The sequence below is a fragment of the Bidens hawaiensis genome, unplaced genomic scaffold (assembly GCF_021521415.1).
Source record: "Bidens hawaiensis isolate Kalapana, Puna unplaced genomic scaffold, B.hawaiensis_p1.1 tig00019660_1, whole genome shotgun sequence".
Taxonomy (NCBI): Eukaryota; Viridiplantae; Streptophyta; class Magnoliopsida; order Asterales; family Asteraceae; genus Bidens; species Bidens hawaiensis.
Window position 1 is genome coordinate 275,199 of NW_027492982.1, and position 12,685 is coordinate 287,883.

Genomic DNA, 12,685 nt, shown 5'->3' on the forward strand with positions numbered 1-12,685 from the left:
CAAAGGTTTGCCACACAAAATTGATTTGTTGTTGATCATTCAAGAATTAAGATGAGTTAATAAAGTTGTAAGGTACTTGTGGGTAAGTGTTGCCTGTAACTTTGTGGTTTGTGGGTAATTAAGGGTAGAAATGAGGTGACAATACATTATTGACCAGTGTATGGGTATTGGGTAATACCCATGAATGCCCCTTCCCTTTTTATTGAGAATATAATATGGTATATGTCACAGGTAATAAGTGAAAATCTGTTACGTGTAAGTTCTTTTTTTTTTTTCTGGTAAGGCCGGATTAAGTTTTATAAATAGTTAATGGGCTGGCTAAATGCTTAACATAATAATAAATTAATAATCATTATTTTCGAACAATTGTATTTCAATACACTACCAACAAGTATTAGCATTATCAATCCATTCAAAGTGGTTTGCATTCACATAAATTCATAATACATGTTTAGACTATTAACTAACTATACAATACAACAAATTAATTGCAAACAAATTTAATGTAACAAATTAGAGCAACCACAACGGTGGACCACGCATGCAAGACCATCCAACGTCACCACGCATGCTTAACATAATCCCGATTGACTTCCGTTCAAAATCATGAATGTCTTTTGCTCTTTCTATTCCACATGTGCTCCAGTTCGGATTAACACGAGTGAAAGAGCACCGTTGCAGGTTAGTATATGCACACATTTAGATGTAAGCAATCATTTCACAATTACTTTTACTTTACATGAAGTTCATTCGCTTGCTATATTTCTTTGAAAATACAAATATGCAAAAAATTAAGGTTTTTCCAGTGAAGATAATATTATAAATTATTTGTATTTATATAAATTAAATCATAATTTAAACTGCATATAAAAAGTGATAAGCCGTTAACTATCATTTATATCAAGCCCACTAAAAATCCACAAACCCCATAAAAAGCCCAAGAAGACCATCCAACAAGGCCTTCGATGGGCTTGATTGCTGCTTGAAAGAGTATAAGCCCTCATATGACAAATTATTGACAAGCCAAAAAATGAAAAAAAAAGTACGATAAAAAAAACACATGGCACATAAAAGATCCCATAGGGGAACTTGAGGAAGCATAGCCTAATACATGGTCTCTTTATACAAACATTACATACACATATTTAAGTAAAAAGCTCTAATGAACCACATGAATGCTACCCTATCAATGACAATAACATAAACAAGACACTAATTTAATTTCTTCATACTACAATAACAGATGCGGCGGTAACCGGTAGCTAGCATACAACAAATATTCTTTATATAACTCACTGAATGTTTTTCCATTAATAGAACCGACTCGTTTTCACGAAGGGACGTTGAAGTGAAACAGCCACGAGATGACAAAAGCAAAAACCATACAAGCTAGCAAGAAATTAAGGAACCGATGGCCTTGCCAGAAGTTAAGGTTATCTGCTGTGGCAGTTGCGGTCCCACCATGTGCGGTAGCTGATGACATGGCGTCATTAGCTTCGTTCCATTGTTCCATTAGTTCAGCCTCGTTTGCACCAGCAACATTACTTGCAATTGATCCACATATCTCACATATTCTAAGGTTTAAGTTGAACCAAATCAAATAATTAACTATAACATTTAAGCATATGGATATATAAAAAAAATCCCTATTTTTAGTGAATTTAATCTTCTCATTAGTCATTATAAACTACAAATAAATCTACTTAGAATCATAGATAAAGTAGTGACAATAATTTATAAAGCTTTCAACATAGCATAACAAACAATACCGACTTTACAAATGATCGGTCGAGGTGATTTCAGTATTTCACCCATGAAACCAGGATCCCGACACCATAAAAGATGTCGTCTTTAAGGTTAAATACGAGAATCTAACATCGTGTCAAACGTACAAGCAAAATAAGAAAATGTGACTTTAAGCTTTTAAAAGTTATTATGTCGATTTCACTCAAAAGGCGACTTGATGAACCGAAAGAGAGAGCGAAAAGGAAAGGATGAAAGCAAATTCCAACATGATTAAAGACTTAACAAACACATTCAATGTTTGCCATACATAAAACATACATAGTATTATTAGTTGCCGACTTCTTTTTTAGCTACTAGCATCTTTTTATGTCATATAAACTGCTTTTTTCAACTTTATTATTTTCTCAATTATTCCCTGCTTTCTTTCTCTAAAGTGTTGATTCCCCATCTGATAAATTTGGACATTTTTTTAACTAAGATTTTGTCACTGTTGCTACTTAAATTGTACCTGGACAATGGACTTCTCTTTTTAGGAGAACAATGTTTATAAATACCAATATATAGTTATTATAAGAAACATATTTAAAAGTTTACATATTCTTACTTGGACCAGCTAGATAAAATTAATGGGCAAAAATAATAATTAAATAATAATTTTTTATATTTTTATTATTACATTCTATCTCTCCTCCACTCATAATCACTTACACATGCTCTGTGTAATATAAAGAATACTTACAATAATATGAAGAACCTGTTAGAAATGCTATAAAAGAAGCAAACTTGGATTACAAGTAGAGCAGTGGGGCGTATAAGCCACATAAGGAAAGGTCTAGACGAGCCGGATCATATGGCAAACCACTAAGAGACTCATATTCCGCCAACTAGGGCTCCGATTTCATTAAAAAATTTATAATTTTTAGCTATTTTCAATTATTAGGTAGTTTGCAATTTATAAAAAATTAAGAATACTTGTCAAATTTAAAATGTAGAACCTTCTTGTAATCGTGTATTACCATAATTTATGCATTATTATATATTTCAGTATTTATTAGGTAGTTTGCAATTTATAAAAAAATTAAGAATACTTGTCAAATTTAAAATGTAGAACCTTCTTGTAATATTTAAAGTATATCGAATAATATATCACTTTTTCTTGAAAATTATATCCATATGCATTGTGTGATATTTAAATATTGAATAATACATCACTTTTTCTTGAAAATTATATCTGTCTTTATTTTGAGTTTCCCCCCTAGTAAGTTACCTCAACAACCTCTAAATGAAAAAAAAGGGTTATTAGGCCATGTGCTGGGGAGGAGTATAATTGGGGGTGAATTGTGTCATGTGACGCCCAGTTAGTAAGGGGTGAGAATTTGTTTTTGGGGTGTAATGATGTAGGGGCTACAAGTTGAGCCCACAGTATCTTTTTTATTATTTTCTTTTTATAATTAAACTAATTAAATAAAAACCAATTTATTTAAATAATTAAATAAAAATGCATTAAAATTAAAAAGAAATACAAAAAAAATACATCACTAAAAATATAAAAAAACATATAGCTCGGTTGGCGTACATGTTTAGGTTCGGGTCGGGAAATTGAAACGGATAGCTCAGTTGGTTTAGGTTTATCGGGTTCCATTGTAAGTTCACGTTCGGTTGGTTTTGCGAACCATGGTGTTGACCGAAAGGAGGAAATGGGTGGTTCGGTTGGTTCGGGTTGTTTCTAGAATTCATTTTGCATATACATATACACACACACACAACATATATACATATACATACACATACACATATACATACATATATATATATATATATCACACACACAACATATATACATATACATACACACACACACACATATATATATCACACACAACATATATACATATACATATACATATACATATGTATATACAATAGTAATATAATAATAATATATAATATTCTTCATCTTCTCCGGGTGATAAAAAGAATCCGCCCCCGCCCCAAATCGCCCAAAAATCGCCGGGGGCGGCTTTTCTAGCCCCAATTCGCCTTTTTGTCGCCCAATCTCGCACCCACTACGTTTGGCCTTAGGCCATGTGTAGTGGAGGGGCTACAATTGGGGGCGAATTGTGACACGTGGCGCCCAGTCAGCATGGAGTGAAAATTAGTTTTTGGGGTGTAATGGTGTAGGGGCTACAAGTTGGGCCCACAGTGTTTTTTTTATTATTCTCTTTTTATAATTAAACTAATTAAATAAAAACCAATTTATTCAAATAATTAAATAAAAATGCATTTAAATTAAAAAGAAATACAAAAAAAATACATAACTAAAGAAAATACATAACTAAAAATATAAAAAAACATATAGCTCGGTTGGCGTACATGTTTAGGTTCGGGTCGGGAAATTGAAATGGATAGCTCGGTTGGTTTAGGTTCATCGGGTTCCAATGTAAGTTCACGTTCGGTTGGTTTTGCGAACCATGGTGTTGACCGAAAGGAGAGAATTGGTGGTTCGGTTGGTTTGGGTTGTTTCTAGGATTAATTTTACATATACATATATACACACACACAACATATATACATATTGATATATATATATATATCACACACACAACATATATACATATACATATATATACACACACAACACATATACATATATACACAATAGTAATATAATAATAATAATAATAAATAATATAATAATAATAATATTCTTCTTCTTCCGGGCGACAAACTAACCTCGCCTCCGCGCAAATTCGTCCAAATATCGCCGAGGGGGACGGTGTTTGCGCTCTTTGTCGCCCAAATTCGCCCCTAACCGACGCCCACTACACATAGCCTTATAGGTAAATTTTATGAACACAAAGGTCAACTAAATCCCAACAATCAACCACCTCAAAATTGGAAGAAACATCCAACTAAACAAAACTTACATTTTAACTAAGAACAACCACCAAAATCAATAAAAAGATTATTTTTTTTCTCATAAAACATCATTTTTTTTTACCATAAAACAAGCAAAAATGCATATAATTATGTAACCAAAATAATAAAATTAGAATCTTGGAACATAATCTTTATAAGTACTTACTTGTTGCCCTTAATCTTGAACCAAGCTTCAGTACAATGTTTATGAGCAGCAGCTAAGTCATCTTTACAACTACAACCCAACTCAAATGCAACTCCATTCTCACAATAATCTTTATCATTTGTTAAGTCAAGACTCAAATGACAAATCCTACAATCTCTCTCAACCTTTGACAAATGTACTTTAGTGTACTCACCACCACCAGTTTCAAGATCCACCACTGAGATCTCAGAGGTGGCTGTTGTACTGTGTTCACTAGCATCTGATAACCATGAACCATCGTTGCCAGACTCTAAATCGAGGTGGGTTTGGTGTAAAGTTGCCATCTTTGGAGATCAATAAGATTGGAGAAGGTGTGGTTCATGTAATGGGTTAGTGAAGGTGAGACCATGAATAATTGTATTGTGTTAGAATAATTTGGTGGCCATGAATATGAATGGTTGGTTGGAATAAAACTGGAGGAATTAAATAGTAGTAGTAGTAGTATACATAGCACGGGAATAGAGAGGGAGGAAGAGAGTTTTAATTACTTGTGAGTTGTTGAGTTGTGAATTTGTGACTTTGCATCCTTCTATTTTTACTTCGTATTTTTGTTATTCCTTTTTTTTCTTCTTCCTAACTTAGCATCCACAAGTATCTACAACAGGCTACGTAGCCCGAGCTGCAAATAACGTGGCAAAGGAATGAGCTTTGAGTGACAAACTTTTCTTGTTGTGGAACAAGTTTGTGGATGTGAGGTTTGCGGTTTGTGATCGCAAACCTGTAACTCACTTGCAAAGTGACACGTTTGTGGGTCATCCTCTCTCATTGATATATACAATTATAATATTTTTTTAATGATGTTTGTTGTAGGAAAAGTGAATGTTTTTTAAAAAATTTTGAAATATAATGTGGCGCTTTTGTAGCAGTTTGTGAAGTTTCGTCGTTGTGGATACTTTAAAGTATGATTGACTCCATGAATTTTCCAAATATTTAGATTTTTGTTATAACCTAAAATTAGAAGTAAGTGTGATAAAAGGTTTTCTAAAACCAATCTAATCAGTGATCCAAGAGACTTAGAGTTGTTGGTTTTATGATTGGTTCGGTTGTATACAAAAATATGTTATTGTGCGATTATAAGTCTTGGTATGCTGGGCTAACATCATTGTCCAAGTTAGCCATTAACGAGCCAAACACCCAAACGGCAGGGTGTGAAGAGCGACATGAGCATTTCTTAAGTCGGTCATTGTGGACTTAAAATGGGGCGCCAACCCACACATCAATCCCTTAACACCCCAAACAACGGGCCGTAAGTTTTAAGGGGGACGCTAAGGGCATGGGTGATAGCCCACTAACGCCTTGTACGTCTCCTGTTTGTGGGTCATCTCCAACTGTCACATGACCGTTGTATAATACATAACCAATCAAAGTTAGAGGGGGGGGGGGGGGTAGGGAGAGATTTCGTAGAAAATGAATTTTTCGAAACACAAATAATAAGATGTATTAGAATCATAATTAGCTAGAAAATTAGGGCTAAACGGAAAACTATAATTGTTGATCTTTTATCTAGTTAAGCATCTAAATTTTACTTTGAATATGATATTGTTATACTTAAAACATTACTTGCTTTTGTTTTTTATATAGGTCGGATGCTGGCGGTTTTGATATGTGGTTTGGACGGCTAACATGAACACAATAGTGGTGATGGTGTCGTTTAATTCGGCTCATAGGTGCGTAGTTCTGAGACAAAACATGGCAGTGGAAGTTTTTGGAGGGAGGGTGTCGGCTTGTAAATGTCAACCGAAATCAAAAGGCATGAGAATTTAGAATGAAAAGGCGAAATCAAACTTTTTCACCTATGAAATCAATGAGTGCATATTTCTTTGTCTATACAATAAATCAAAGTGCATAGCTATATATAGAGGTATAAGGTTGGCCTTAAGCTAAACCATAAACTCTTATATTTATTTTATTGTTATTTGGCTTTCTAGTTATAAGTAGTTATCTAAATAATATGTTCCGTTATGATATCACCAGCAATGTCGACTGTTGATATATAAAGATTTCATTTTTATTTTGTTTTTGTTTTAATCTTAAAAGTGATGGATCTAAAGAAAAATTAAGAGGTTGCGTGGGCTAAAAAAGTTTTTATTTGGGGTAACAGATACATAAAACAATGAAGAAAAAAAACAAAATTTTGCCCCAGAAATGTGCTTTATTAAAAAGTTGAGTTGTGGCCAGTATATCGGCCGTACCTTAAAACATAGGAATGTGTGGACACATGAATTATACGTGGTTTCATTTATAGTTCAATTTAGTATGCCCTAAGAGAAAAGTTACACTTGTATATAATTGCACAAAATTCAGAAAATGTTTAGATCCGTGAAAGTTAGGATATGATGATTTATTTGTACAACCGGTATACATTATTTATACGAAATTAAGTCAATAATCACTAAGCATCTTAAGTAAATAAACCAACATTGCTGATTTCACTACGCAGTAACCGTTAATCAACCCGAAAAATTTATAATCACATAAGAATCCATAGAATGATTTCTGAAATTATACGGACTCTTCATTATCAATTGTTCTTCATTTGAAGTTATGGCCTACTTTTCTGACTATAACCATAAACCATGTGTCATGTGTCATACAACATTATGATATTTAAGGTTTATACCATGTATATATGTTACATGGATTTGGATCCTCAACTCCTTTTCCTTTTCCCAGTTAATACATGTGTTTAGTTTTCATTGGATAACATTATTTTATTTTATCACAAACATGAAAGAAACAAAACTTTGACCGACGAGGTTGATCGATCATTCATTCACCATGTGTAAGTTAAAATATATATATTTCAACTATTGTAAATTGGAGAAGTGACATAACACATGACATGGACACATGGTTTATGGTTATAGTCATAAAAGTAGGCCATAACTTCAACATTCCATAGTTGTTCTTGCATGCTACAACACCAATTTTATTTTATTTTCCAAACATAAACTTTCATTATAAAGGCAATCTATTTTTTCTTCAAAGAAAAGCCAAAGATTTAGCGTCGTCCACCAACTTCAAGATCACTATCGGTTTGTTGGAGAAGGTTGCCTCATTTCTCGCCTTCCAAATACACTAACACACGGTCATGATAAGGCCTTGAAAGACTTTCACCTTTTTGTTACAAAGCGAAACCATTTTGTGAATCGAAATTAAGTCTCTAACCGAGAACACGTAAATAGAGGGAAAATGGCACCACACACTAACTGAATGCCAAACACTATGTGAACCCTTGAAAACTTATTTTACCATATTATTGCTTGTATTTTAAATATGGCAGGTCTAAGTACAACTTTCTACCCAAGATCACCAAAAGATTGTCTTTCCTCTTATTTTTTTCCTTTTATGATGAACAATTATGAGATGGCCTCTCTCTTTCAAAAGTAACATTTTTAGTAAATAATCATGGGTATGGAGGGTTGTCCCTTTTCATCTGCAACCTTTCCTTAGATTCAGCATCCAGCAAAGGTGTATAATGAGCTCACAAGCCTAAATCGGGCCACACGCTTAAACAAGCTTGAGTCTAAATTTAAGTTTCTTTAATAAACGAGCCTATTTTTATATAAATATAAAAAAATGTTTACATAAAAAAGATTATTATAATAGTTATGTGTGTCTATATCATACCCCCACTGCCAATAGCTCTACTATAAATGAGATTATATTGGGTACGTTTGTTAATTTGTTTTAAATAGTTATTCAGGGTGTAAACGAGCCGGGTTGCTCGTGAGTTACTCGAGATCATCTCGTTAAAAACTCGAATCGAGTTGAGTGTAAGCGAGCTCCAACTTTTATTAAGGCTCATTTAAAAATGGTCTTGAGCCCGAGCTTCATATATCGAGCTCAAGCTAGCTCAAAGCCTAAACAAGCTTTTATTTATATATTTTTATTTAATATACTTATATAATAACTATTAATATAACATATATGTAAATAATTATCAAAGCATATAAATAAAATAATTTAAACAATTAATAAATAATAAACAAGCCGAGCCTCGGCTGAGCCGGGCTCGAGCTTGACAAACTACCCACAAGCCGAACTCTAGCTTTAAAATACAACTCTAAACAAGCCAAGCTTGAGCTCAAGCCCTCTTAAATGAAAACAAGCTGAGGTCGGCTAAACGAGCTCGGCTCGTTTACACCCCTTTATAGATATATGCAAAAATAATTATATATGTATTCATATTAATATAAAGAGCCCAAAAACTTTTTGACGAGCCAAACTGCCAAAGCTTTGAGTATCAAGCTTAAAACGAGCCAACTTTGAACATAGAGCTCGCAGCGTGTAGAGCTCGATCAAGCTTTGCTAAGTTAGACGAGCCGTACTCGAGCTTAGCCGAGCTTGACCTCAGCTCAATTCATTTACACCCATACCAACAGCCTTATGTTTTTCTATTAGTACACTAGGACCATGCTAAGTAACAAAAAACATACTCAATCCACAAGCTACAACCACCTAATAATGCACGACACGTCAATAACATCAGTCAACCAGTTCAATATTCAGATACATGTAAAACAACGGACCAAAACCATACGCTATAGATCATTTTTGGCTAGCATATCACATTTTTGTAAGCCTATATATATTCATTAAGAAAAACAGAAACTTAAAATTAAAACTTGACCATTTCAACTCAATCCTTCAACCGGAACCGAGACATGAGTTTGAGTGCCCCCCGGGTTTTCAAGCCCGCTTTGAATCCAAGCAATGGTGTTAAGATCAGCAGCGATGTTCGCTAATTCCATATTTGAAAAAGGCGGAACTTCTTCATATTCAACAAACTCGGGACCCAGTAACGAGGTGTGGGACCCGGAACAGCAACCATGACCACATCTTGACGGAACCACAGGCTCGACAGAATAGCCTTTAAGAAACTTGCACCCGACACTTCTGGGTTTACACGCCTGTATTAATGGTCCTTGTGTGGGCACAACCGTCCTCAGTGCCCCATTATTTGTAGGGGTATAAACGGAAAATGCTCCATATTGTGGGGTGGGACGAGAAAGGGTCTGGTGAGCTGTGACATATTCGGTTTCTTGAGGTTTGGTTTGATCAATGTTGTTTTCATTGGAGAAGGTGTCTTCAGATGATGCCTTATGGGCGTCGAGATTGTTGATGTCTGCTTCAGTGGTGGATGGGAACAGGTTAGGATGGGTGAACTTCTTTCTCAGGGTAGAATTCCAGTGATTCTTGATTGCGTTATCTGTTCTACCTTGTAAGAATTTTGCAATTAATGCCCATTTGTTTCCATGGACTGCGTGGGCTTTAATAATAATGTTATCTTCTTTATCTGCTCAATAAAAGAAAATTAACTCTCTAGGATCAAATCTGTAAGATAATGCCACAAGAGATGGTTCATGTCACATTGTAAACAATCAAACTTAATTTTAATAATTATTTCACGTTTACATGTGAATTTGCCTGCGTGCAGTTCACAAGACCCCATTCAGCAAAAAGTTATCATGAACACGTTAAATGATAATATCTACAAAGAGCACCTTTAATTGTAATGAATCTAACAGTTTTAAGCTATAATTACATTAGGGATAAGTATTAGATGTCAAAAAGCATATAATTATTGGGTAATAACGTAATATTCGGGAATGCTGATTCTATGATCTCAAACTCTTCATACACAATCTTGTGAAAAGTATTGATGGGGCCCTTTTGACCTCATATAGTAATATTAAGGAATGTTACATTGTTACATCTGACAGCGTTATCAACATTCAACGTGACTTATGAACTCATTTAAATACTTAACTTCTCAACTTAGTGATTAAAAAATCTTATTTCCTTTTTCCTTCCGTTCCAACTTGACCAAACAAAACATTTGTTGGAAATCAGTTGGATCAAGTACACAAACAATCCGATTTTGTGACCAAGCACAGTCATAATGCTTTTCCTTTTATCAATAATCAAAACTCACAACCCGCACAAGACCTGGACATCCCTTTTAAACCTAACCAAAGACCAAACTGATTCTAACTCAACTCATTTAAACTAGTAAACACTTAAAAGACTTGATAAACTTAACAACTTAACTGATCAACTCCAACACAAAACTTTGACTGAAACCAAGATCAATCTAACATCACCCCACATGTGTGTTGGTGTGTTTGTAAGTGGGGGGTCATAGGTATCAAGCAAGAGAGTCATTTAAGACAAAATAGATCCAAAAGGTAAAGGTTGAAGAGACTGGCTAATGTTTAAAACCTAGCACTCATGTAATACTGGGGAAATTGTTAGCTACCATGTACACCAAGATTAAATAAGGTCAAATTCTATTATTATAATCTATGATAAGTTTAGTGGCTGCCATATATTTGCACTTATAGCAACAATATATATTGTGAAATCTGTTTTATTTCCCTCAAGAAAAGAAGGCATGTTATTCGCATATTGGTTAATGACGTGTTCTATGAGCCGAGGATTAACAAAATACAGTATCAGCTAAAAGCGTGAACCAAATCGTGTCACATTCTAAATACATGCTTCCATTTTAACAGAACACGGAGCTTGCATAATATTTCCAAGTTGCTTAAGTAGTGCCTGCAACTTGGTTCTATAAAATGATCAGCTCCGTTTGTTGTCTCCTAAACTAACTGCCAATTTGCAAATCGATGAGCACAACCCTGTTAAAGTCTTACAGATATCAAACACAATTTAACGATGGGAGATTGTACAAACTTTAGGTCTCTATGTTTCCTATCATTTGATAAACAACCCTAGTCTAGCCCCAAACTTATATTGCCGTTAAGGTCCGGGGGCGAAACTTTATGCCCCCCCCCCCCCCCACCCTCGATAGTGTGAATTCACCCGTCTCGTCTAAAAAATTTAAACGCGGCGTATATTTACCCGTTTTGACCGAAAATTTTTAACAACCCCCCCCTTCGTGTTTCTGTCCAAACTTCTCCACTGGCTAAGCCAATACCTGATAGACAGTCATCTATCATGTCTACAACGATAACCGCTAACAAATTTAGGAGAAAACTCAATATAATTTAACCTAGATTTGTGATCAGACCTCAATCCAACAATTTATGCCCTAACTTACACATATCATTCACAACAACAACAACAAAAGCCCTACTAAACAAAGCACATTCATCATCAATCGCGATCATAATAATTTATATATCGAAACTCAATTACGACTTCTCGAAAAAAATAAACAACAATTCCGTACCAGTAAACGGCTTGCGCTCAAGTGACGGATCAAGCTGATTACACCAACGTAACCGGCACGACTTACCAGACCGCCCGGGTACACGTCGCGCAATTAAGGTCCAATTTCTAGCCCCAAATCTGGCCACAAGTTCGCTTAAAACCACGTCTTCCTCTCGCGACCATGGTCCCTTGCTAATTTTGTTCTTCTTCTCCGAGCTACCGCCGCCATCTCCGCCGTCGACCGTCATCGCATAGCCGGTTTGTCCGCCGTCGTCTGGATGGCTGGAGTCACCGTCGGTCATCTGTTGGTCGATTATTATCACCGCGTCGTCGCTCATTTCTTCGGCTGTGTAACCGTACCAACCTCGACTAACTGCAATTTTGTTTTTGTTGAGTATATAATAACTATAAAGTATAAATACTTTATTTTTCTCTTCAACCCCTTAACTATATTTTAACTACACTCACATTATAATGTTTTAGAAAGTGTTTCTAGTTTCTACACTCACATATCGGGGTGTCAATTCCTTACACGACCCGATATCCGACAATAAAAAATTTAGGTTTTTGGTTGGTTGACACTTGACACGTCCCCTTTTTTTAACGGATCTTGCAGTACTATTTCTGCATCTCCCT

At 34.9% G+C, this 12,685-nt stretch overlaps 2 protein-coding genes across 3 annotated transcripts; both read right to left on the reverse strand.

The window, feature by feature from the left end:
• Positions 1 to 1,112: 1,112 nt before the first annotated feature.
• On the reverse strand, positions 1,113 to 5,364 carry LOC143558801 (uncharacterized). Of its 2 annotated transcripts, XM_077047560.1 has the most exons (3): positions 4,832 to 5,364; positions 1,297 to 1,574; positions 1,113 to 1,183 (listed from the first exon to the last, which is right to left on the reverse strand). In XM_077047560.1, exons 1-2 carry the CDS (start codon positions 5,152 to 5,154, stop codon positions 1,331 to 1,333), a joined length of 567 nt encoding a protein of 188 aa, XP_076903675.1. In that variant the 5' UTR covers positions 5,155 to 5,364; the 3' UTR covers positions 1,113 to 1,183; positions 1,297 to 1,330. The 2 variants fall into 2 exon arrangements, with proteins under 2 accessions (XP_076903675.1, XP_076903674.1); XM_077047559.1 differs by having other exon boundaries at positions 1,117 to 1,574.
• A 3,662-nt stretch (positions 5,365 to 9,026) lies between these two features.
• On the reverse strand, positions 9,027 to 12,440 carry LOC143558827 (transcription factor MYB25-like). The gene is made up of 2 exons (XM_077047587.1): positions 12,069 to 12,440; positions 9,027 to 10,169 (listed from the first exon to the last, which is right to left on the reverse strand). Exons 1-2 carry the CDS (start codon positions 12,385 to 12,387, stop codon positions 9,508 to 9,510), a joined length of 981 nt encoding a protein of 326 aa, XP_076903702.1. The 5' UTR covers positions 12,388 to 12,440; the 3' UTR covers positions 9,027 to 9,507.
• Between the last annotated feature and the right edge of the window lie 245 nt (positions 12,441 to 12,685).